Source organism: Peromyscus californicus, unplaced genomic scaffold, assembly GCF_007827085.1.
Source record: "Peromyscus californicus insignis strain IS unplaced genomic scaffold, ASM782708v3 Scaffold_15__1_contigs__length_86483966, whole genome shotgun sequence".
Taxonomy (NCBI): Eukaryota; Metazoa; Chordata; class Mammalia; order Rodentia; family Cricetidae; genus Peromyscus; species Peromyscus californicus.
This window is the reverse complement of record NW_026294447.1, coordinates 77236377-77264079: the sequence shown is the minus strand read 5'-3', so window position 1 is coordinate 77264079 and position 27703 is coordinate 77236377. Positions and strand designations below refer to the sequence as shown.

The 27703-nt window shown below is 38.0% G+C and overlaps 1 protein-coding gene across 19 annotated transcripts in view; it reads left to right on the top strand.

The window, feature by feature from the left end:
* Positions 1-773: 773 nt before the first annotated feature.
* Positions 774-27703, top strand: part of Gphn (gephyrin) — a 416329-nt gene continuing 389399 nt past the window's right edge. For 7 of the 19 annotated variants that reach the window (XM_052739515.1, XM_052739513.1, XM_052739516.1 and 4 more), the window contains exon 1: positions 776-992. In XM_052739515.1, coding sequence (XP_052595475.1) covers positions 929-992 — 64 coding nt within the window. In that variant the 5' untranslated portion in view covers positions 776-928. Of the gene's footprint in view, positions 993-27703 lie in introns of all 19 variants that reach the window. The other 12 variants (XM_052739502.1, XM_052739504.1, XM_052739503.1 and 9 more) reach the window with 3 other exon arrangements.

Genomic DNA, 27703 nt, shown 5'->3' with positions numbered 1-27703 from the left:
AGCCGAGCCCAGCTCGCGGCTACCGCGCCGAGTCCAAGAGAGGCTCCACGGCGGCGGGGAGAGCCGGCCTGAGGCGGGCGGAGAACTGACGAAGGCGGCAGGCTCGGCGGGGGATTGCTTCTGTCTGGGGCCCGCCGAGGCCTGCCGCCTCCGTGCCTCGCGCGTCCCCGCACCGCGTCCGCCCGGCCAATCCCGCGCTCCTCGCGCGCCCCGGAGCGTCTCCCCGGCCCCCCACTCAGGCTGGGCCGCCGGCTTCCCGCTCCCGGCGGCACTCCGCCGCCGAGCCGAGCCGAGCCGAGCCTCTCCGCACTCCTCCCTTCACTCTCCACGAGTTGCACGCCTCGGGGTGTAGCTCCGCCCCTGTCCCCGACCGAGCCCGCCCCCGCCACCTCCGGAGCGTGTGCTCCCTTTTCCCCCCTCAAGTCTCTTGCTCATCCAGGCGTCTCGGGTCTCGCTCCGCAGAGCTTCGGGGGTCTCGCCGGCCTGGCCCTCAACGCCGCCGCCGCCGCCGCCTCCGCGTGTGCTGTCGCTCAGGCAGGGCAGGCAAGCAGGCAAGCCGGGCCGCCGCTTCTCCCACCCCCCCGGGGCTCGCCGCTGCCCCTCCGGACTCGGGGTCGCGCGGCCCGACTCCGCCCCCCTCCGCGGACCCGCGCGTTCCTGGCGCGGCCTCCTCCTCCCCCCTCCCCCCCACTCCCTCAGCGGCCCCCCCCCTCCCGCTCCAGCCTCTCCCCTCCCTCCCCGCCCGCCCGCTCCCCCCTCCCCCCACCCCCCCCGCCCCACGCAGGCCACCGGGCGCTCGGCCCCCTCCTTCCCGCTCGCCTCGCGCTCCCCGCTCTCGCGCTCTCCGAGGCAAGCGCGCTCCCGGCCCGCGCGCTCCGGGCTCCGGCTTCTCCCGGCTCCTGTCAGTGCGGTGACTGCGCTGGGAAACATGGCGACCGAGGGAATGATCCTCACCAACCACGACCATCAAATCCGTGTCGGAGTCCTCACAGGTAAACCGGGCGGGGAGGAGGAGGTCCGGGGGGGCCCCGCCACGGCCACTGTCCTCCACTTGCCGGAGGTTTCTCGCCCGGGGTGGTGCTTCCCCTGCGGCCCTCGGGGAAGAGGGCAGGCTGAGGAGGGGGAACCGGGGTGTGTGTGTGTGTGTGTGTGTGTGTGTGTGTGTGTGTGCGTGCGCGGGGGGGGGTGTATTTTACAACCGCGGAGAGCTGCTGGGGAGTCGGGGGTTCCCGGGGGAGCTGGGGCAGGCCCCAGGGGTGTCAGGCCCCCCAGAGCCCTGGCCGCCAAAGTCTCCGGCCCCCGGGGGACCGAGGGGCCGGTGCGGCGGGCGCTGCGGGGCTCCGCGCTGCCGGTGCGGGCGGCGGGATCCCGGCTCCGCAGTCTGAAGCACGCTGCTCGGGCTTGGCCGGGCGCCTCCTCCACTAAAGCTCTCCCCGAGAGGGGGGAATCCCATCTCCACCCCCTTTGCTCCCCTCCCCCCCACCCCCCACACAGCGGCCCCGGGGCACCTGCCCGACACGACTCCCGGGTTCGGCAGGGGAAACTCTGCTCCGCCTCTGCTGCCCCTTCGCAGGCAGGGTGTCCCCTCGGCAGCCGGTGGGACACTGCTCACCTCCTCCCCGGGAGCCAGGTGATAGGCTCTATAGTCCGGGACCCCGGAAAGTGCCTGCCTTCTGCTTTTCCTAGCCCAGGGCCCTCTCGCTTCTCTCTGCCTCTTTTCCTTAGCGAGGACCGGCTGCTTCCCGTGGCCGGGAAATCCAGCCCTTTTTTCTGAAGAAGGAAGGATTCCCCGAGTAGTCGGGCTCTCTTCTCCCCCTCCCTTTTGGGACCCTTGCCTCGTAATCCCCACGCCCCGGTAGATGGTCCTGAGACTGGTGGTGAAGAGCGCACTTTTCTCGGGTCGCGTTTCCCTCCCTCGCAGAAGTCGTGTGTGCTTTGCATGTCTGATTCCATTGCGTTGTGTTTGGGAGATATCCCTGAGTTTGGAGATAGGCAGTTGCTGCAGGGCATGACTTCTAAGATGAACAGCAAGCCTATTTGGAGGGGTTTCGGCTGTGGTTCTGTGGTTGGCATGGTTTAAGTGTAATTGAATGGAGAAGCGGGGGTTAAAGAATTATATTTGGAGGCTGAGGCTTAGTTTGGAGTAAAGGAAATCCAAGACTTAGTGGTGTGATTTCGGAAAAAGAAGCAATGTAGATGGGAATCCTAGCGTCTTTCCTACTTCATTTAAATTTTTTTCTTCTTGTCGAATTCTGACAGGTTGAGATGATGCTCGGGAAGGAACTAAATGGAATGAAACTTGCTTTTATTATTGGGTAGAAACAAATCTTTGATTCTGCCAGCAGATACCGACTACAGTGCTTAATTTAGCTGCTGACTTTTATGAAAAGAGGATACCCACTGCTCCGGTTTCCCCTTTTTAGTAGCTGGATATCCTTTCCTTGATATCTTTGCAGATGTTAAGAGCAGTTTATTGAATTTTCCTGAGTCAAAGCCTCTGGAGTAAAGAAACTAATCTAAATCAGTTGCAGAGAAGGACATCCCCCTCACATCAGAATATGCAGATAAAGTCCATCTTTTCCTGCTGCAACTGTTTCCTTGTATGAAAACTCAGTTGTAGCTCACAATTCTTAGAGTTGATCTTGTGGACTTTAAAAGAATCTGACAGTGTGATGTAAAAGTGCATACCTTTTATCAACTGTCAACTGTTAATGTTGGCCATGCTTTGAAAATTAAGTCGACTGAAAGTGAAATTTTATAGAAACCAAAATATGTTCGCTGTCTGTGGAAATTGAAAGTCCCTGGATGTTTAAAAGTTAAGCTGTAGGGTTTATTTTTAAAGAGCATGTTTTGTTTATTGATTCTTACCCTGTATTTTTATTTAATTAACTTAATTTAGTCAAGTGATGGTGCATAGGTGTTGTGCAGAGTGCTTTGAAAGATACAACCCTTGTCTAACTACGCTCTGATAGGAATAACATTGATAAGTGAACAGTTGAAAGGGTGCATCATTATTGTATAAAAGTTGTCTAAATACAGTGCCTATAAATGCTAAAGGGATTCTGTGTTCAAATTGATTAGCAGAAAATATGATTACCTGAAGGAAAAATTTAGTGCATTTAATAGGGTCAAGAAGAAACTGGCATTTTAAAGGGGAGTTGAAAGTCAGTGGCAGCAACCTTATAAATAAATATGTGATTGAAGATGAGGCTCTCGAGCGGAATAAAAATGCAGCATAAAGGCCTTGAAAAGCCCAGGTGGAAGAGGTAGGTGGCATAATGTCAAGGAGAGAAGATAAGGTTGGCAGTGGTGTTAAAGACAATTTAGAGGAGCCAGCTCATGAGAATGGAGTACAGTTGTCTGGGAGGAAAAGTCTAAGGCCAGCCATAAGGGTGTAGCTGAAGAATGAAAAGAAGCTGCAGCTTTAGATGAAGGGGTAACGGGACAGTAAGATTTGATGATAAAATGGATATTTGAATCAGAAATAACTAGGGATTTTTCTTGAAGAATTACTGATATAAATACAGTATTACTTGCTATGATAGAACCTAAAAGCATGGAGAAAAATCAGTAGAAATAGCACTAGCCACCAATCTGTGAATAGTTGATATTATTACAAACAGCTTAATTCTATGGGTTGACATTTCTTGTGATCTTGAACATTGGGAAAAACAATCCTCCAAAAGTAAAGCTATGTCATTCGAGTTCGTGGATTTTAGAACAATTTTACTATGAATGATTCTTTCCTGAGTTTTAGAGTAAATTGAAAGGCTAAACTTGAAACTGTGATTCTTGCAAGTTCTAATTTCTGACTCTTTTTCTTCTTCTTCTTCTTTAGACAAGGCTATGTAGCCCAAGCTAGCCATAAACTCTTTGTCCTGCTTTGTTTCTTATCCCAATTGCTGGATTACAGGTGTGCCATCACATCCAGCTAGTTGTGGTTTTCTTTTCTTTTGAGGGGTGGGGAACAGTTTGAGACAGGATTTCTCTGTGTAGCCCTGGCCATCCTGGAACTCACTCTGTAGACCAGGATGGCCTCGAACTAAGAGACCTGCTTGCCTCTACCTTTGGAGTGCAAAGATTAAAGGTGTGCTCTACCACCACTGGGCAGTTTGTGACTTTCTTAAAGGTAGAAGGAATGTTTTATGAAAATGCCTTGGTGATGAACATGATGGTGTATGTCCATAACCTCAGCAGTAGGCAGGCTGAGGAAAAGAAGGATCTCAATTTCAAGGCTGGAGTAGGGGAGAAAAAGTCTCTTTGCAAATTCACAATGGTAATTTTAAGTGTTTTATCTAAATCTGTTTACAAAGGTAGTGGGAAATGTGGAATGTGGTCTACCTCTATAAACATTTTGCAGTGTGTCTGAATAATACTGTGTTGTCACTTCTAAAGTTTTTAATTGCCTTCTTTATGACATTGTTGTTGCCAATTGAATGACGGTATTTGTTCTCTGAAACTCTCCATTCCCTGGATTTTTTCTGATCTTCATTTTAGTTATGGATTTATCAAATATTGTACAGTCTGTGCAGCTTATCATATGAATTAACTTTCTTGGAATTATAAAAGAAAAGGAAATGTTTAACAATGGCATTCTTTTTTGCATGACTATCTTGAATCATATGGGATTCAAGTAATACTGTTATTTCAGTTATACTGTTATTTCATCAAGAAAATAACTAGATTGTACATCTTAAATTATTTTGTGTGTGTGTGTGTGTGTGTGTGTGTGTGTGTGTGTGTGTGGTGTAATGGATGGAGCATTGTGAAGGTCAGAGGGCAACTTTCAAAAGTCAGTTCTCTTCTACCACGTGAGTCTTGGGGTACAAACTCAGCTGCCAGGCTTGGCAGAAGCAACTTTAGCACTGAGTCCTCTCCAACCCTATATTGAAACATTTTATGTTGAAGATTATGTACCTCTAAGAATAAATATATTACTTGTCATTATCTGGTGTAGATTTGTAGGGAAGGAAAATTATATAGTCTTGGTGACCCAAGTCTAGTATTTAATGTTTCTTTTTCTAATGTTCTCTAATTGTGTTACTATTTATAACAGAGACTAGTGATAATTTGATAATGATTAATGTAAGACAGGTGAACAAATAGCTTCTACCACAAAACTAGAGAACAGATGTAGGGCAGTTGTAGAATCTTTTTTTTTTTTTTTTTTTTGGTTTTTCGAGACAGGGTTTCTCTGTGTAGCTTTACGCCTTTCCTGGGACTCACTTGGTAGCCCAGGCTGGCCTCGAACTCACAGAGATCCGCCTGGCTCTGCCTCCCGAGTGCTGGGATTAAAGGCGTGCGCCACCACCGCCCGGCTGTTGTAGAATCTTTTTAACAGCTTAGTAGTATTGATACTTGGAGTCAGTCTTAGCAACTACATAGCAGACAATATATTTTGTATGTGTCATGTTTCACCTCCTTTTTCCTATTTGGAAAGAAACTGTTCATCAAGGTAGTAAGTAGTTTTATTACTTTAAAATCTCTATAACAATATTGCCAGAGAAATAATGCATGCATGCAACAATGGAGAGTCATAGAGATTATGCTCCAGTGTGGATTCAGTGTCTTAGTAGGTAAGTGCATGCATGCAACAATGGAGAGTCATGGAGATTATGCTCCAGTGTGGATTCAGTGTCTTAGCAGGTAAATGCATGCATGCAACAATGGAGAGTCATGGAGATTATGCTCCAGTGTGGATTCATTGTCTTAGTAGGTAAATGCATGCATGCAACAATGGAGAGTCATGGAGATTATGCTCCAGTGTGGATTCAGTGTCTTAGTAGGTAAATGCATGCATGCAACAATGGAGAGTCATGGAGATTATGCTCCAGTGTGGATTCAGTATTTTAGTAGGTAACACTGATAATGTTTGGTGACCAAGGTACTTAAAGATAATAATTTATTACCTTAATTTTCACTAAGTGTAGTACATGTTAGGAAAAGATGAACCTTTTTTTGTAAAGGGCTTTTTAAAATTTTTACTTTTTAATGATGGAACCTTGTTGTATGATCTAGGTTGGTCTTGAACTTGAGATCTCTTGCCTCTTCATTGAATGTTACGATTATAGATGTGTATCACCACACTTGGCTAGGAAAAGGCATTTTTTGTCCTAATAATTATATACTTCTATATTAAGTTGTAGAGTTGAAATCACTAAAAGATATTTGAACAAAATAAGAGTACAGTAGGAATTAAATGCTAGAACACAAAGATATTATAGTTACATGACCATTTAGCATTTCAGCCATTCAGAAATAGTTGTTCAGAATATCAAAACACTAAATTTTCACCCAAGGAGATGCTACTCTTCAACTCTGGAGTTATCCAAACATTTATTTTTCTAAGTCATAAAATATTCTTTACTTTTTCTTTTTCTTTTTCATTTTTATCGTTCTGGAGATTGAACTCAGAGGCCTTTTGCATTCGGGGCAAGCACTACTACTGAGTTGCATTTCCAGCTGTATTATTTCCTGAAAGCCCTTTACTGTTAATAATATATAAATACATTTTTATTTTAAGAATAATGTTATTAAATAGGCAAGTCACTTGAAAATAAAACCTGAATTCTACCTAAGGAATCTTGTATTCTGGCAATGTTACTTTTTGTGGGGGTAGAGTTAGGTTTAAAAGAAATGTACATCTCAACTGTGTTGTTCGTGAATTCATGGATGTAAGCAATATATTAGAGAAAATTAGTAATTTCTTCAAAGTAGGAAAAAGCTGTTGGCCTTGTATTACCTAACCAAAGATCAATTTGAACTTCTGATCCTCCTGCTTCAGCCTCCCCAGTGACGGAATTATAGGCATGTGTTACTAAGTCCAATTTTATCTGGTACTACGATTAAACCCAGGGCTTTGTGCAGACTAGCCAAGCACTCTACCAATAACATCTCATCCCAGCTTCCAGTTAAACTACTTCTTTCTTCCTCTCTATCTTTTCCTCCCTCCCTTCCCTCCTTCCCTCCCTCTTTCTCTCTGTCTCTCTCTGTCTCTCTGTCTGTCTGTCTGTCTCTCTGTCTCTGCCTCTGTCTCTCTCTCTCTCTTTCTATAGAGACAGGGTTTATCTGTGTAGCCCTGGCTGTCCTGGTACTCCCTCTGTAGACCAGGCTGGGCTCAAACTCAGAGATCACCTGCCTCTGCCTTCTGAGTTCTGTGATCAAAGGTGTGTGCTACCACCACCCGGCTCCAATTTAACTTCTAATCAACTTATTTAATACTAACATTACTGGCCAAAGACTTTATAAGCTATTAGTTAGTACATAGTAAGTTTTAACTATATTAAAAACACATATAGGGGCTGGAGAGATAGCTCATTGGTTAAGAGTCCTGGCTATTCTTGTAGAGGACTTGGGTTTGGTACCCAGAAACCATATGGAAGCTTACACTGTCTGAAATTCTGTCTTCCTTGAGCACCAAGCATGCATGTAGTACACATATGTCCATGCAGGCAAAACACTCATACATATAAAATGAAAATAAATTTTAAAATTGACTACTTGACCTCAGAGTAGGTAGTGGAGAATCAACAGTACGCTACCAGGGAAGAAGTGATGAATAAGAGTCTATTTTTATTCTTACTGGTGATAGATTGTGAAATAAGTTGAACAGGGTACTTTTTTGGATGTCAGTTAAGTAGATAAAATATATACTTTGCTTCTGTAAATAGGATTGAAGAACAATGAAGTATATTTGGAATTTGAGGTGTTAAAAAAGAAATCTTGGAAAAAGAAAGCAGTGCAGTCCACAAAAGTTTTCTTCCTTTGGATCTGGGCAGAGAGGAAAATACCAAGGAAGAAGAAAAGATTACTTTATCTGCTTAGATGTATGCTTATTAAAGCAATTTTTGAGTGATCTCAAAAAGTAAATGTTTAAAATGAAGTAGAGATTCTATCCAGGTTGTTTAACAAATTAATACACTAATTTGTGTTTAATTGATTAAATAGAACTTCTTGAAATTTTCATAATTTAACTCCAATAACTTTCACAATAGCTTACCAATATTTATATGTTCTGAAAGAGAGGGATTAACTCCGTTGTACTTAAGAAAATTTCTACTCTGAAAAAGGAGTTAGAAGAGGAGATTACCATCATTTGTATTTTTGGGTACATGACATTGCATCAAGGAATAATCTGACTCTTAAAGCGTCTAAGCTGGGGGAACAAACTATTTTTGCATTATCAGTTTTACTTGAGTATTTGTAAATTAAATTACTATTAAGATAAGCGTAAGTAAATCAGGTGTAGAATATGGAATGTGCATGCCCTTTTAAAATAAAATCAGAAAATTCAAAGAAATTTAAAGTGAACACATTATATTCCTAGTCTGTATTTTAAAATAATATTTTTATTTTTATTTTGTGTATGTGTGTGCTTGTGCCTGCTTGTCTGTGTGTGCACTATATATATTCAGTTGCTCAGGGAGGGAAGAAGAGGCCTTTTGATCCTTTGGAGCTGAAGTTACAGGCAGTTGAACCTGTATCTGATATGGGTGCTGGAAACTGAACCTTGGGTCCTCTGAAAGAGCAGCAAGTGTTTTTAGCTGCTGAGCAATCTTTTCTAACTCCAATTCTGAGATTTTTTTTTTAAGTTCTTTTCTGCTATGAGGATACTATAAAAAAAATTAAAGAGCGTTGTGTTGTAAAATGTTGGAAGACTCATATTTTCCCCTTTGCCTGGCTAAGTTTTATACTCCTAAACACATTAAATTCTTTCTCTTAGTGTTTCTCACCACTGTGATGGAAGATTATTCTGAAAGATCACGGAGGCTCTCAAGATGATATTTCTGTCCTTTAGAGAAATATAGGATATTAGATTTAATTTTTCCTGTCCTTACAATTAGATTATGGAGGGAAGATAGATTATACATAAAAATGCAAGAAAGTAAGAAAAGACAGGTTAAAAATGTATGAGATTTTTCTGTAGTGATGAACTAAAGAAAAGTTTAGATTAAAATGTCTAAACTAAAAGACAAGAAATTTTTGTGGCATTAATAGTAGTTTTCATCTTATACTTAGCTTTAGACTCAGCTTAAACCTCATTTCTTTAATAAAATCTTTCTTAGAAATTATCCTCTTTAGTTATGTGTTTCTTGTTTTTCTATGGGGAAACAGTCTCATAAATGTCTGTGTCCTGCAATCATATGCATTTGAGAGGCTTCCTGGTGTAACTTTCTAATAAAGAGAAAAGACATTGGAGCCAGACAAACTTGGATTCATACTGTGGTGGTTTGAATGAGACTGGCCCTACAGACTCCTATGTTTGGATACTTGGTCCCCAGTGGTAGAAGCTGTTTGAGAAGGATTAAGGTTTATGACCTCACTGAAGGAGGTATGTTACCTGGTCCAGGCTTTGAAGTTTCAAAAGACTTGGGCCAATTCCCAGTGTATCCTTTTTGCCTCTGCTTATGGAACAAGATGTGAACTCTCTCATCTGTTCCTGCTGTCTTGTCTTGTTCTGCCATTATAGTTGGACCTTTTCGTTGGGACCACCAACCCACAAATAATGACACGCAGACTTATTATTAATTACAGAAGCTGGATCTTAGTTAGGCTTATTCCTAGCTAGTTCTTACAACTTAAATTAACCCATATTTTTAAATCTCTGTTCTTCCACATTGCTCATCACCTCATCTCCATACTGCCCATCCTGCTTCCTCTGTGTCTGGTTGGCGACTCCACCTTTCTTCTTCCCAGAGTTCTCACTCTGCTTGGAAGTCCCACCTATACTTTCCTGCCTAGCTATTGGCCATTCAGCTTTTTATTACACCAATCACAGCAACACATCTTCACACAGTGCACAAATATCCCACAGCATGTCATCATGGACTCTAATTCCCTGAAACCATAAGCCCAGTTAAATGCTTCCTTTTGTAAGTTTTCTTGGTCATTGTGTTTTATAGCAACATTAGAAATGCCCACTAATGCATATACCCTTTATTTTGGGAAGTTATTTAACCTCTCTGAATTTGTTTCCTTCTCAAGAATTATGCTGGTAATACATTTTTTCTTCATTATAAACTTTTTTTTCCAATTTTTTTTCTGTCTTTTTTTTTAATTTTTAATTTTTATTTTTATTTTGCAATACAATTCAGTTCTACATATCAGCCATGGATTCCCTTGTTCTCCCCCCTCCCGCCCCCCTCACCTTCTCCCCAGCCCACCCCCCCATTCCCACCTCCTCCAGGGCAAAGCCTCCCCTGCAGACTGAGATCAACCTGGTAGACTCAGTCCAGGTAGGTTCAGTCCCCTCCTCCCAGGCCGAGCCAAGCGATCCTGCATAGGCCCCAGGTTTCAAACAGCCAACTCATGTAATGAGCACAGGACCTGGTCCCACTGCCTGGATGCCTCCCAAACAGATCAAGCCAATCAACTGTCTCACCCATTCAGAGGGCCTGATCCAGTGGGGACCCCTCAGCCATTGGTTCATAGTTCATGTGTTTCCATTCATTTGGCTATTTGTCCCTGTGCTTTATCCAACCTTGGTCTCAACAATTCTCGCTCATATAAACCCTCCTTATTCTCGCTAATTGGACTCCCGGAGCTCCACCCGGGGCCTAACCATGGATCTCTGCATCCAGATCCCTCAGTCATTGGATGGGGTTTCTAGCACGACAATTAGGGTGTTTGGCCATCCCATCACCAGAGTAGGTCAGTTCGGGCTGTCTCTCGACCATTGCCAGCAGTCTGTTGTGGGGGTATCTTTGTGGATTTCTGTGGGCCTCTCTAGCACTTTGCTTCTTCCTATTCTCATGTGGTCTTCATTTCCCATGGTCTCGTCATTATAAACTTTTAAGAGTGGAGATAATGCATGTAAAATATCTAGTTTGTATATCTAATTCCTTCCCTTTTCATTTTATGTTGTTTTTGTAGTAGTTTTCTAGCAGTTTGTGTGTACACATCTTATTATTATTAAAACTAAGTTTTAAACTAAGTTTTAAAACACTTTTGTCGTTTCTTTTGGGCCTTGTTGTTTTATTACCTACTAATAAAATAATTGAATAGAAAGTAATTAAAATTTAAAAAGTAGATGCTGTGAAATGTATCCACTACCTTAGAAAGCAGCCACCCAGCAACATTTAGATGAAGCAGAACTTGACTGTTACTAGACTGACAGTGCAGATAGGTGGAGTCCAGTTTTTAAAAGTTCTGTATTTCTTGTAATCAAGATACAATATAGTGCTGTGCTTTGTATCAGATTTTCAGGTAGTGCTTTAATTGATGACCATACTTTGCATGATGATTATTTTAGACGAATGGAATTTGATGTCTTCATAAAACCTGAAAATTTGAAGGGGCTGAAGAGATGATTCAAAAGTTAGGGGTACTTGATACTCTTACAGAGAGAGGGCCTGAGTTTGGTTCCCAGTACCCATGTCAGGTGGCTCACAACCACCTCTAACATTTGAGCCAGATTTTTACTTTCATGTCCTTGGGTTTAAATATATGTAATTATACTTACTGTGTAGGATTAGTATGAGAAACATATGAAATGATTTATTCAAGAATTACTAAAATATCAGGCCCTCTGTTAAGTAAGGAATATGGTAGTAACTAAGAAACAGTCTTTTGCCCTTGGAGTTTATATTCCAACACTGATTGAGAACATTTATGGTTTATTTACATTGCCTTATAGGGAATACAGTGCTGCTATATTTTACTTTTTATGTGAATGACTTAACTATAACTCCAGAGCTTGATCTTCTTTCACATTTAGCAATTTAGCTCAAATGTCTTTAATAAGTGACAGAAGAGGCATAACTTGTGATGCATGTCAGTGTTGTTTTGCTGCGAAAATTAACTTTCAAACTAACAGAATTTTAAATTTTTACCTATAGTTTCAGATTTTCAAGGTATTTTTTAAAAAATTATTTTTCATGTATATGTATGTGTTTGTATCTGTCATGTTCCCACAGAGACTAGAAACCATCAAACCTTTCCTGCTAGGATAAAAGCTTGAGCATGAGTTTTTGCTGAATAAGGTTTAAAACGTATTTATTGGGCACTTACATGTTCTGTTTATATTAAGTGCTTTGGATATGTTATTTAATCTTTACAACTTTAAAGGTACCATCTTATTTCTTTCATACTACCTGAAGAGTAGAGAGGTTAAGTAACTTAGAATTATACTAGTGGCAATATCAAGATTCAAGCACAGGTGTGACTATATTCTTTATAATTTTATTTTATTTTATTTTATTTTTTATTTTTTTGGTTTTTCGAGACAGGGTTTCCCTGTGTAGTTTTGCGCCTTTCCTGGAACTCGCTTTGGAGACCAGGCTGGCCTCGAACTCACAGAGATCCGCCTGACTCTACCTCCCGAGTGCTGGGATTAAAGGCGATCGCCACCACCCACAGCCTGGCAAATCAGAATCTTTTTTTTTTTTTTTTTTTTTTTTTTTTGGTTTTTCGAGACAGGGTTTCTCTGTGTAGCTTTGCGCCTGTCCTGGAACTCACTTGGTAGCCCAGGGTGGCCTCGAACTCACAGAGATTTGCCTGGCTCTGCCTCCCAAGTGCTGGGATTAAAGGCGTGCGCCACCACCGCCCGGCATAAATTTAATCTATTCTGAATATTTGTTATTATGGACTGTAATAGTATGAATCTATAATATATTAACTTTTCAGTTATGACTTTTACATACATGATCTTCCCTTCTTAGATCCTAACCTATTATATCCTTGGGAAGTATTAAAATTCCTTGCTAAGAATTATATATGAAATTACATTTAGTTAGACTTGATGTGAAGGTCTAAAAAACAAACATTTTACCTTTGAGTTTAGAGAATCAGAAGATGAATATCACTATATTAAGTGGTTTTCTTTATACTTGAAGATTTCAGGACTATGATTAGTTATTTTCAGTATCAGCCTGATATAGAAATGTGAAGAAAAACATAAAAACTTGCTAATAGAAAATTAATTCAATCTGAGTGCTTAGTAGAAATTAAACTTTAAAACTTACCCATCTTTTTTTGTTAATGTTAAGAAAAAAGTCATTTAAATGATTTTTATAATCTATTCAGGTAAGAATAATTGAATGTCTTGGAAATAAGAACTTGAATACAAAAAATACTATTTTTTAAGTATCAAACAGATGAAACATTTCAATGGTATGAGCCCCTTCTCCATCTACTTAAAAGTTGGTGCTGAATATTTTTGTTCTAATGCAAACTTTAAAAACTGTGCGTTCATAAATTAATACCACATTGTGCAAGTTATATTTGAATTAATTAAATTGCAAGTAGGAAGCTCCTCAACTCTTGTCATGCTCTTAGTTTAAAACAACCTATTACAGTATCTTTATGTATAAAAATGTAATAATAGCATGATAAATTATGAAATTAAACATCACGGCCTTACTCCTACAGTCTCTCTAGTGCTATTTTTTCTGTCTATTCTTTATGTATTTGAATTTGTATACATGCAATCAGTATAGCACATGAAAGCTTACATATCAGTGCACAAATGGCATAGTTAACACCTACATATAAAAATTCACATTTTATCATGCTATTATTACATTTTTATACATAAAGATACTGTAATAGGTTGTTTTAAACTAAGAGCATGACAAGAGTTGAGGAGCTTCCCTACTTGCAATAGACTTATACAACAGTATTTTAAGAGAAAGTATTAGTTTTCAAAACTAAAAAAGTATATATTGCACATAAAACTCTTTTTTCCCCTTATGACAGAGTTTTTAGATTGACTGTCTCTTTGAGATAGGGCATGCATTCTCCAGTTTCCTTTATTTCTCTTTTAGCCTATTTATATCTCTTGAGCCTGATAAACATTTGGATTTGTGATCCTTACTCTGTACCTCCCTTTCCTCCTTCCTCTTTTATAGCATGTTTGGTCATCTTTACTATTAGTGAAAATAATAGTAGTTAACTTCAATGGGAGCTTACCAAACATAAAATACTTTCTAGAGCCTGTTACGGAGCCTACTATTTAGTACTATCACTCCTTTACAGCCAAGGCAAATGTAATGAGAGTGGTTAAACTGACTTGTATAAGTTACTGTGATAAGAAACCAAACTGCAAGTTGAATCATATATAGTCTTATCACGAGACTGTGAGTGCTTGCCAACTATATTATATTCCCTCTTGGCCTATACAGATGATTTCATGTAGGTCTTTAAAGATGTTCACATACAGCTTTCTTTTTAATGGCTCTATGGTATCGTATCATAGGCTATGCTTTATTTAATCAGTACTCAACTGGTGATCATTGAGGTTCCTTTAAAAATCTTTCACTGTGATAAATATAGATGTTCTATTATATATTTATTGTTGCATGATTTCAGTTTTTTATAATATAAAATTAAGTAGAAATTTTAGCTTAAGAATTAATAATTTTAAACTTTTGATAGTATTACCAACTTGCCTTCTAAACAGGTCATATTAATAAATAGTCTCACCTTTATTGATTGTTAGCTTTTAAATATTTATAAGTTCTTTTAAGGTATCTTTCTTGAATTTTATTGGTAGATTAGGATGTTGTTTAATTGCTAATGAAAAGTACTGAACTTAAAGTTACCTTTGGTGAAGGGGAACACAATTTAAATAACCACAGAGCTTAGAATAGGTGCTGACTTTAAGAACTCAAATCAAGTGATCTTTGAATTACTGTAATCATGGGAGCTTATTTTTCATTTCATGTTCTATTTTTGAGTATGTTACAGGTTATCTTTCTTACATTCAAAATTGGCAAGAGAGGTGCAGTTTGAGAAGTTATAGTAATGGGCAATTTCAAGTTTTCATCTTCCTAACCAGAGAGTCCAAAGGAAAATTTTCTTACGATGTTTTTACAGTAATACTGGGACACTCCTTCATTGGCTTATGTCCATTTTGGGGTCTGTGGTTGCTAGAGTTGAGGACCTTGGTTGGCTCCAGGTCTGTGTCATATGTGTATCCTTGACAGATATTAAGCATGTGGCTTTACCACATGGAGAGGTGTGGCATTCTGCTCAGGCTGTATTAACAGTATACATTAGACTGGATAATTTTTAAGCAATGGGAACTAATTTTGAATAGTTCTGGAGTATGGGAAATTGACCACCAATATGTAAGTTGGTAGGTAGATGTGGTGTCTGATGAAGACTTGTTCTGTATGAGTAGTATCTTATATGTATGCCATTCTGTGATTTCCCATAACTCTTGGAGGGTCACTAGTACCATTCTGGTGTACAGAGATCCTATACTTACCAAAGATTTCACTTCTTAACTATGTCGCTTTGGGGGTTACATTTCAGCATATGAATTTGAGGGGGCAAATGTATACAGGCCATACACTACAATGGAAGTTTTCAGAAGGTATTTTTACTTCTCAAAGGTAAATGTATGCTGAACAGCTCTTTAACTAGAGGTTCCCTGAGTTCTTGCTGCTGCTGCTTCTCCTCCTCCTCCTCTTCTTCTTTTTCTTCTTCACTAAAACCAGTTTATTATATTTGCCCCATTTTCTCTTTTTTCTGTGAACATGCTCAGTTAAGTTAGGGTATGATACTTTAGTAATGAATCTAAAGCCCTCTGATATAAAGAGTGTTTTATTTATGTATCAGTAGCACTCACAATGATTGACTTCCACTTTTTCATACTCAGGGTAAGAGTGGTTTATCTATGGACATCATAGAAAAGTAGTATACATGTAAGTAAGATTTTTAAATCAGCCCCTTTATGTTGCTTTATTTTGAGTTTACAATATGCTATAGATCTTTGGTCTTTTTTTCTCTATAAATATTACTTTCCAGTCTGTTTCCTATAAGTTGTTCTTCAAAAACCTGAGAGATACTATGATGAATATGGTATAAAAATCAAATAAATTTGGAATATGCTGCATAGTGTATCCATCTTTTTGGAGATTCATAGCATGGTAAAGCATATTAACATATTGAAGATGTGAGTGATGAATACTTATAGATTCTCTTAATTTTTATTTAGTCTAGTGTATCCCAAACATTTGAAAACAATAATTTTTCAAGGTACACTACGATTCTGTTCAATGCCTTTTTAGGAAGAATTATCTTTTCCCTGCAAATGATCTTTTGGAAGCCTGTATAACAACTCTAGATTTGTTTTTTTTAATATTTTTTGCTGTAGAAATGGAGGTTTTCCATAATAATCTCTACTGTGAAAAGTATTTACCTTGGATTTACATTTAAAATATATTTTTCCAAACATCACCTCTCATTAAAAATTTTTTTAGATTTATTATTTTGTGTACGTTAATGTTTTGCCCACATGTATGTGTGTGTGCCATATGCAAGCCTGGTGCTGCAGAGGTCAGAAGAAGATGTTAGATCCCCTAAGACTGGAGCTACAGATAGTTGTGAGCCACCATGTGGGTCCTGGGAATTGAACACAGGTCCTTTGTAAGAGCAACGAGTGTTCTTAATCACTGAACAAACTCTCGAGTCCCACCTCTCATTCTAAAGTCTTTCTTATAAAAATGTTAGCTGGATATTTTCTTATTTTAGTTTTAATTTTTGTTTATTTATTTGTTTTTGAGATTCGATCTTACTTTGTAGTCTAGGTTGACCCAAAATTCACTGTGTAGCCCAGACTGGCTACAAACTCACAGCAATTTTCTTATGTCAGCTTCCTGAGTACTGGGATTAAATGTGAGACATCATACCCTTTTCACAGGAAGTCTAATAAAGCAAAGCCTGGAAACTGACCGTTGTTGCTTCTGTTATATTATATGGATATGATGGTCGACTTGGAAGTAATTATAATCACCATGGAAACATGGGGATTTTTTGATATGTAGACTAGACTTAAAGTAATGTATGAAGAATTCTTTGTGATGTTCACTAAAACTGATTAAGGCTTGTGAAGAAAGCTGCCTGCATATGTGAGTATTTGAATATTTTAGTTATGGAGGACTAAGAATGAGAGGCAAGAAAGTGTTTTAAAAGTTTTACATTTAATATCAATGGTATGTTAGTACAGAGTGGGAAAGTAATAGCAAAATAAAACTATGTTGATGACTTTTGATTTATAGCAGAGTATTTTTTAATTGGTGGTTGAAAATAATAAATTCCATGAATAAGAAGCTATATCTTGAACTGTACTTGTTTGAAGTTGAATAAAAAATGACTTACCATAAGAAAAAATAATACCTATAAAAGATAAGAGATCTTTTCATAATATGTCAGGTTCAAAAGAGAATAAAATTTAGAACATTGCCAAAGATACTTTTGTAGAAAAGTTTGGTGATCATTAACAGAGGTTAATATGGGACTTGGATTTACCAATTTTCTTTTGCAAATAGATTTGTGATATATTAATTTAAAACTGTCAATTATGCATCATCATAAAACATTCATCGCTCTGATTTTTACTGCCACTTGAAAGTGGGTCATGTATAATATATGATAGACTCATAGATGAATAATGGAGATTCCCCACTTATATAATACAAACTTTTAAGCAGTTAAATAGCAGTATATTCAATTTTATCATTCTATTATTTTTCTGACCATGAGTAATGTATTACTCTAACTCCAGTTACATTTGTTAGCAAATACTCCAACTCAGTTGTAAAGTACTAAATACTTATAAAGCTTAAGTTTGAGAAGTTGATTGTAAAGTTGGTGTGTGTATGTGTGTGTGTATATATATATATAGTGTGTGTGTGTGTGTGTATGTGAAGGTCAGGAGACAACCTCAGTGTGTTCTTCAGGTGCCATTCACTTTTTCTTTGCGACACATAGGTTTGACTGGCTGGCCAGGGAGCCCAGGAATCCTGTCTCTGCTTCCCCTGGGATTATAAGTATGTGTCATCACACCTGGCAATTTTTTTCCTGGATCCAAATGTATATATATTTCAATCTCAGATTTCTCTTGCAAGGCAAGAACTTCAGTCTGAGTTGTTACCCAGCCCCCTACAATTGGTATACATTGTAAGATTTTTGTTTTTGTTTTCTTTGTTTTGTTTGAGACAGGTTCTTGTTTCATGGCCCAGGCTTGACCTCTAACTAAAATCCTCTTGTTTTAGCCTACCCAATGCAAGAATTGCAGGCATGCATCATTATGTCTGGCACTTAAGTAAGTTTTGTATTAAAACATTTGCCAAATACTGAATGATAGAATTTGCCAGTTTTTTTTTTTCCTGAAAAATGCTAGATAGTAGAGTTTTTAGGCTTTGTGGGCTATAACATTTCTGTCACAGATACTTAACTTGCCCTTGTAGAGTGAAAGCAGACATAGACAAGATATAAGCCAGTGAGTGTGATTGTCCTCCAGTAAAATTTCATTTATAAAAAACATTTGGCAGGCCAGCATTAGCTTCGTGGCTATAGTTTTCCATTTTCCTCTCTTTTTCTTTCTTTTTTTTTTTTCTTTTTTTTTTTCTCTCTTTTTTTTTTTGGTTTTTCGAGACAGGGTTTCTCTGTGTAGCTTTGCGCCTGTCCTGGAACTCACTTGGTAGTCCAGGCTGGCCTCGAACTCACAGCGATCCGCCTGGCTCTGCCTCCCGAGTGCTGGGATTAAAGGCGTGCGCCACCACCGCCCGGCTCCATTTTCCTCTCTTAAGTTATAGTATATATTAGGAAAATTGAACTATATTAGTTGTAATTTACATTTCAAAATTCTACAAAACTTTGTTATTTAAAATTTCAATTTAATAGTTCTTTTCTATTTCTGTAAATTAACTTGTGCTTTTACTACAAGTGCTGTTGGTTAGTGTTCTGATGTAGGTATGGTCACTTGGAGGTCTGACTGGGACTCTTGGTTTAGCTCTCCTACATATGGGTTTCTACATGGCTGTTGATTCATTAGTTTCATGGTGTGATAGCTGATTTCCAAGAAGGCCTGAAATTGGCATGGCTTTACTTCCATTATTTTGTTGGTCAAAATACACGTAGGCTCAATCCATAATCATTGTAGGAAGAGATTGTACAGGCATGTGAATACCTATAGGGCACATGGCTAATTAATGAGGGCATCAAATTAAGTCTCTACATGATTGCTTTTATTGCAAATAACAATTCTAATTGACTACCTTTAGTAAAAGAGAACATTTATTTAAAATTAGGTTTCTTTATCACAAAATGCAAATAGAGAATGAAACCCTAGAAGTATTAGACTTAGGGTTGAAGGTCCATCTTTGCTATAATCTGTAAGCTTCATTTTCTGTCACCATAGAGCTGTCCTTTTCACATTGGAAAGAACAGTGCCATTAACACTTGTCTAATTACTTATGCCTTATTATTTGAGCTATTCAGAGGACTGACTTTATTTCAGTGTGCTTCTAAAGGTTTTGAGGAAAAATTCTGATTCTCCTAGGTCAATCATTGCAGGATTATATTGTACCAACCACAAGGACAAATTGCTGAGTAAGTTAGTAACAAGATGATTACTGGATGTGTGGCCCCTAAATAGTCTACTTGCATCCTCTCTAGTCATGTATTTATTAACATAAAATAATTTAATAAGTAATTTCTCCATTACAGACCTAATTTGCTTTTTTATTCAACTGTCTGAAGGACTGTGTTTGGCTTATTATTTTGAACATTGATTTGCTCTCTGTTTTGAGTTAGGACACTGTCAGTCTCTAGAATCTCACTTTACTGCTATTAACATACAATCAGATTGGAAGGTGATCTTAGGATGCTGTTGCCCATTGATTTCTAGGGTTGTTTTGGCTGATCTAGCTGGCTGAGTATATTCTTCCTTTGGAAAGAGCTTACATGAGAGCAAGTACTGTAAATACAGAATGAAATAAGAGCTATAACAGGAGTACAAGCAACATGCTGTGGGTGCAGAGGAAGGAACAATTAAGTTTGACTGAATGGCTGTAGGAGGTATGACATTTTGAAGAAGGTAATGTTTGAGCAAGGCCTGGAAGAATGAATAACTCATCCTTAGAAAAGAAAGGAAAAGATAATCTAGTTGTCAGATTTCATGGCTGCTGAAGGGGTGGCACCAGAGCGTCTAGGCTAAAGTAGATGAACTTAAATATAGATTTAAGGAACTAGGGATAAATAGCAGCAGGCAGTTACGTGATTTTAACTTTCTCAAATTAGTATTATAAGAGGTAATGCAGTTTTGCTACATTTAAGCCTTAGGTGACTATATAGTAGTTTGAAATTTGAGAATCAAGTTTTTAATTAGACAGTTCTTTTTGGAGACAGAGTTTTGAACTAAGAAAGTACTTTGAGGATTTTATATATACTGATCCAATCTTGTGGGTAAAGAAACTAAGATGCAGCTAAAGTGAGTAATTAATGTTACACATCTTGTTATATTTAGGTATTGCTCATCTCTCAAAGGTTAATGTGCTGTAAATTTGGTCACTAGTGGTAACATTGAAAAGTGGTGAGACTTCTAAAAGTTGGGTCCTAGTGTGAGAGGATTGAATCCTGACTGTTTTGTGAAAGGAATAGTGTTGGTCCTGCAAGTAGATTAGGTATCACAACAGTGGGTCAGTTCTTGCTTCTCTACTTTCTCTTCTCCTTTCCTTTCCGTCTGCTTTGCTCCCTCCCAGCCTTCTTTTCACCCTTCCCCTTTCCTTTCTCACTTTGTACCTGAAGCTTGTCTAGAACACATTATGTAGCCCAGGACGACCTTAAACTTGTGATTCTCCTGTCTTAGTTTCCTGAATGATGGGATTACAGGCATGAGCTGCCTTGCCCTGCTTTAGTTTTATTGTTCCTTGAATTTCATATAAATTAATGACTTCTTTCATTTAGTAGTATGTCTATCATGTTCACATGTGGTATTGGAGTGCAGTCTTTTTAATGCTGTGTAGTATTCTAGTGGATGTATGGGTTATTATTCTACCGATAGATACTTGAATTTATTCCTAATTTCACTATTATAAATAAAGCTGCTCTGAGAACTTTTGTATATGTCATTGATGAACAGATTGTTTTATTTCTAGGAGTAAAATGACTGAGTAGTTGTTTTCCAAAATGGTTGTACAGTATTACATCCCTATCATCAGTGTAGGAGAATTTGATTTGAATATAGGAGAATCAAAGTTTGAGTGCTTTTATTTATATTTTTAGCTATTCTAGTTGACGTGCAGTGGCTTTTCACATTCATTCTCAGGAGGATAATGATAGTGAGTACTTTTACTATAATGGATTTTTGTTATAGCTTAGATTTGGGCTTTGTCTTGGGTTTATTGGAATTTGTTGTATATTCTGAATTCAAGTCTGTAACTGACACTCTAAGAAATCCTGGAGCTGGAGAAATGGCTCAGAGGTTATGAGCACTGGTTGCTCTTACAGAGGACTTAGGTTCAATCCCAGCACCCACATAGTGATTTACAACTGTCTGTAATTCCAGTCCCAGGGAATCTGATGCCACCTTCTAGTCTCTGAGGGCACCAGGCTCACATGTGGTAGGTATACAGACATATATGCAGACAAAACACCCATACACAAAATTAATTTAAAAAAAAGAAAATTTTGCCAACACTTTTCAAAGTTTACTTCTAGAAAATGTTTCCTTTACTTTAAAGCTCTGTTTTCATATTAATTTGTATGAGTGAGGTAAGTAGAGATTTCTTTGACATTAATTTATAGGGTATTTTTGTTGTTGTTTTTATTTTGAGACAAGGTTTCTCTGTGTAGCTTTGGAGCCTTTCCTGGAACTTACTCTGTAGCCCAGGCTGGCCTCGAACTCACAGAGATCCACCTGCCTCTGTCTCCGGAATGCTGGGGTTAAAGGTGTGCGCCACCACCACCTGGCTGACCTCAGATATTTTTTTTAAATGTGGGTATTTAGTTCATCTAGCACCATTTTCTTATTTTAAACAAACAAAGTTGTTCTTTCTCTCCTAGATTATGTAGCATACCTTGATATAAATCAGGTGCATCTCTTATCTATTCTTTCTAGAGAATATATTCTTTTTCATTTGTTTATTTGCCCGTCTTTGGACCTATACACTGTGTGTGTGTGTGGGGGGGGGTAATACACCCCACCTGCACATGCACTTGTGTATGCATGATATGTGTGCCTATGGGTGCACATGCCACATGTGGGGATCAGAGGCCAACGACGTGGAGTTGCTTCTCTTCTTCCACTTTTAAGTGGGTTCCGAGGATCAGTTTCAGGTCACTAATCTTATCTTTAATTACTGAGCCATCTTGCTGGTCCCCAATTTGCCTACTTTTTTTTTTTTTTTTTTTTTTTTTTTTGGTTTTTCAAGACAGGGTTTCTCTGTGTATCTTTGCGCCTTTCCTGGAACTCACTTGGTAGCCCAGGCTGGCCTCGAACTCACAGAGATCCGCCTGGCTCTGCCTCCCGAGTGCTGGGATTAAAGGCGTGCGCCACCACCGCCTGGCCAATTTGCCTACTTTTAATAGTAAATAGTTTAGAGATTCTTTAATATTTTCTGTGCATATGAGAACTATCTGGAAATGACCAATGTGTTCTTTTTCAGTATTTATAATTATTTGTATTTCAAGACTTTCAGAACAGTGTTTAATAGAAATAATGATAGTCTTATTTTTGAGCCCCGGAGAACAAAGTTCAACATCTTTATTATGAATAAACCATTAAAATTATGATGTTAGCTACAGGTTTTTGCCAGTGTTCTTTATCAGTTTAAAGGAATTCTTACCTGTTTCTGCTATTCCGAGAATTTTCAAAATCATGAATGGCTGTTAAATTTTATCAAATGATTTTTTTTCTACTTCTATCATGATAAGCTACATCGTTTTTGTTCTTAAGTCTGTAATGTGCTGAATTATGATGATTGATTTTCAATGCTGGACCAATTTTATATTTCCAAGAAAAGACTTATTTGAGTTAAATTTGTTGACATTTTGCTTAGTTTTTTACATCTGTTCTTCTTTCTTGTAGTTTTTTAAAATCAGATTTTGGAATCAGGGTTTGTTGGCCCTCTAAAGAAAATTGGAAAATCTTTTTCTCATTTTTATTGTTTTTTTAAAAAAGATTGATACATTACATGTATACATAAAAATATTGTTTATTCTGCATTTGTTGATGTTAGTGGTCTGTATCAATAAATTTGATTGCTTACTTATGTTACTCAAATTATTAAATGATTGTTAAAATCGTTATCTATGATTGTAGATTTATCTGTTTTTTTTCTTAAAACTATGTATTTTGAAACTGATTAGATGTACATAGACAAAATTATTGTAACTTACAGTTGAAATTATCTTCCTGTCATTGTGAAATGACCTTTATTTCTAGTACTACTTCTTGTTTTGAAGTCTTTCTATTAATACAAACTATATCTTTTCATCAATATTTCCATGCTATACTTTTTCCTTCCTTTTATTTCAGCTGATCTGTATTTTGTATATAAGGTGTATCTCCTGGAAATATACAGTTGGGTTTTACTCACATTATTTAGTTTTAAAAATCTTTATGGCCGAGTGGTGGTGGCGCACGCCTTTAATCCCAGTATTCGGGAGGCAGAGCCAGGCGGATCTCTAAGAGTTTGAAGCCAGCCTGGTTGGTCTACAAAGTGAGTTCCAGGACAGGCTCCAAAAAACTACACAGAGAAACCCTGTCTCTGTGTAGTGTCTCAAAAACAAAAAACAAACAAACAAAAAAAACAAAAAAACCTTTGTGTTTTATTTGCAATGTTTATTCTATTTACATTTAATGTAATTACTGATATAGCTAGGTATAATCTGTTAACTCACTGTTTATTTTTGTCCCATTTGTCCTTAAAAAATTCCTTTTTTCCTGTTTTTTTTTTTTTTAATTTTCAGGTTCTAAGTTTCATTTTCTACATTAGTTTTTCAATTTATATTCTTCTACAGGTAAAATGTTTAAGAATCCTATGTATTTTAATAAACAGTCTTGATTTGTTAGTGCATCTTAAACCAAGACACTTAAACTTCATTTATTACCTCCTGCCATTTTTATACTTGTGTGTGGGTATGTGCATTCAGATTCCCATGGAGGCTAGAAGACGGTACATAGATGGAGTTACAGGTCATTGATAACCATCTGATGTGGGTGCTAGGAAGTGAACTTTTGTCCTCTTTAAGATTAGGAAGTACTTTTAACCAATGAGCCATCTCTCCAGCCACACTTTTTAAATATATATATATATATAATATATATATATATTATATATATATATATATATATTTCTGTCTGTCTGTCTGTCTGTCATCTACCTAGTGTTCTTGTAATGCCAGAAACAATGTGGATATTAATCGTAAAAGTTTTTTTTTGGCAAAACCATCAGTATTTTTTATGTTAACCACATACTTATGACCATTATAGTGTTCTTCATTCATTTTTTAAAACAGTTTTTGTCATCTGGGATTTTTTTTTTAGCCCTATAAAGTTAATTTAATTTATTTTTCTGGGAGTGTCAGTGTGCTCGAGGCAAATATTCTCAGTTTGTGTGTGTTTGAAAATACTTTATTTTCTTTTTGAAGGAAAAAACCTGGTATACAATTCTGGGTTGGCAATTTTAATTCTGTCAGCATGTCAAATATTTAATTCCTACTTCTCACTGCCATAGTTTCTTTTGACAAATTAGTCACTAGATCTATTGTTGATCCTTTAAAGAAGTATATAAATTTTGACTGCTTTTTAGATTTTTTTGTTTTGTTTTGAGTTTATAATGGGTTGACTATGTGGTGCTTAAGCCTGATTTTCTTTGGACTTACTCTCTTTGGGTATTTGCTGGTTTGGTGTTTTCCATAGACTTTCAATTTTTTTGTATCTTTAAATTTTACTTTTATTTCAGTTTCTCTATTCAGTCAATAATGTTAGATGTTTGACTATCACATATGTCTCTGTTTCTTCTTTCTATTCTTTTCTATTTGTGATTCAGTTGGATACATTCTCTTCTTTAAACTTACTAATTTTGTCTTATGTTGTGCTAGCCTAATATAAGTATATCAAACATTTAATATTAATCAGTGCAGGTATTCACCTAGCTCAGGATTGCATCAAACTCATCATGTAGCCCACACAGACCTTGAGCTTCTGATCTTCCTGTTTTAGCCTCCCAAGTTCTGCAGTTAAGTTAAGGTGTCAGCCACCATATTAGCAAGTTTAGTTTTAGCATTTTTATTTTCAATTCTTGAAAGTCTCTAATTCTTTTAAAATCAGTTTCTCCTTTTTTAACTACCTCTATCCTTTCATAAATTTTATCTACTTTTTCTATTTTTATTGGCATGTTAATATTTGCTAATTTAAACCTCTACCCCAAATTCTATGTAATTTCTGACGTTACTGTGTTTTCTGCTTTTGGTTTTGATTTTAGGTCACACTTGTTTCTTCACGTATGTTGTAATTTTTAATTTTATACTAAACATTATCTATAATTGAACTATATGATTGAGCTGACAATGATATTTTTACTAAGGTGAACCACCTTTCAACTGTTCAGATGGGTGAAAGAAACATTGCCCCTTCAGGGTAGTTAGTAATTGTGCTAGATTTTATTAGGGTCATTCGATTGCAGTTTAAGCCAGCATTAGTCTATCTCTGGTTGCTTTCATTGTCTCTACTAGGTCTTTTTTTTTTTTTTTTTGGTTTTTCGAGACAGGGTTTCTCTGTGTAGCTTTGCGCCTTTCCTGGAACTCACTTGGTAGTCCAGGCTGGCCTCGAACTCACAGCGATCCGCCTGGCTCTGCCTCCCGAGTGCTGGGATTAAAGGCGTGCGCCACCACCGCCCGGCCTACTAGGTCTTTTGATTGAAAACCTGCCATATTTCTTCTCTACAGTCCAGAAAGATGGTAAGCATTTCCTTTCTGCTCTTTGGAAATTTTGAGATAAACCCTTTGATCTCTTGCTCAAACTGTCTTATATTCAGGCAAATGTTTAAGAGCCACCTGTTTATAGCTAGGTCCTATTTTTCTAGCAAGACTTTTTTTTCCCTCCTAAGAAATAGGATACTAAGGGAGACATCTCTCTGCCTTGTCTTTCAATCTGGAAACAGTCTTGCACCCTCCAGCATTACTTAGGATTCAGAAAACATTTCTCTTAGCCTTACATTTGGACTACTGTGCTAAAAAGCTGTTTCATTGCTTTCTCTTTTCACCAGTAGAGTCCATCTGCCCCAGTCAACCTTAATACTCAGTCTATCCTAGAATCTTCTAATTCTCCTAGAAAAGAAAATGGTGGCTTATTGTTACCTAGAAAAAGGCTCTTGTTTCTCTAGAACTCTTAGTCCATCTATTGTATGTTACTTTATAAGGATTCTGATTGTCTTAAAAATGTGAAAGAAACTCATTTTTTCATAGTTGCTGTCAAGGTGTTTGTAATTACTATTCTTAAAGATTAAAGCAGTGAAATCTATTTTTCTGATTATGAAGTAATACATATTGTATTAACTTTTGCCCAATTTTGCTGTATAACAAATGACCTCAATATTTCAACAGCTTGCAACAATAGCTTATTCTCTTCTTGCTACATGCTAACGGAAAGTTGGCATCGGCTCTTCTATTGCTCCACGTATCTTCTAATTCTGAGATCCAGGCTGGAGAACAACTCCTATTTGGGCCATGCTGTTCTTGTAACAGAGGAGGAAAAGAAGAAAATTGGCAGACTTACGCAGTGGCTCTTAAAACTTCTGTTTGGATATTTGTTTTTATGTTACTGGCCAAAGCAAGTCAGTAGGCAGGGCCAAAGTCAATAGGGCAAAGATGTTTACTTGTACAGAAATACTCTAAGTTAACTTAAGAACTGGTGGAAATTATTATCCTTCTGAAGGAAGGGGGATTGAATATTTACAAATTATAATAAAGTTTACCAACTCAATTATTTTTACTTAATATATTTTTAATGGTTAGCCATTAAAATGGGTTAACCAGACTTACTGATAGAATGAAAATGCCCACTAAGAGGATTCAGCTATCAATAATATGCAGAAATCTTTTTCTCTTCAGAAGTTATTATAGGATCAAAGTTTCAAGAAGGAGCCTCATTTGTAAGGTAAAATGTACATAATTCTGTACATATTAGGATAAGACAAGACAGTATCATATGAGAGTTTGAAAGTTGACATATGAAATGAAAATCAAATTTATAAGGCAGCTTGGTGATGTTATACACAGAAGGGCTTGAATGAGGCACATCTGGATTTGGATTCTGTTTCATTTGTATCACTCAGAATCTGGGTTTGGGCAATTTATTTGTGTGTGTGTGTGTGTGTGTGTGTGTGTGTGTGTGTGTGTGTGTGTGCGCGTGGTGAGTATAGAGGCCAGAGGTGCATGTTGAGTATCTTCCTCCATCTCTTTCCACTTTATTTACTGAGACAGAATCTCTTGCTGAACTGAGTTCTCTAGATCTGGCTAGTCTAGTTAGCCAGTTTCCCTACATCTTGATGTTATTATTACAAGCTGACCACCACACTTGCCTAGCTCTTATGTGGGTACAGAAGATTGGAATTCTGGCCCTTAGGCTGGCATGGCAAGTGTTTTATCCTCTAGATGTTGTAAGTGTTGTTTTGAATAGAGATAATAATTAACTAATTGACACTACCATCTTTTAATTGTGCCCCAGTCTCTTGAGTCATCACTTTCTCTTATAGCCAACTTACAGTTTATGGTGCTTCTTTGTCTGTGAAATACACTGTTAACTCTCATGCAGATAGCTTGTGTTTTCTTGTATTACTTTTAATTGTTCACACTCGTTTGGGAAAACTACTGCTTTAACCAGTCTTCTTTCAGTTCAGTATGCAGTCTTCCTTTCAACTTACAGTACTTATGTAGCCCTGTGTATCTAGAAAAAAAATACTAAATCATA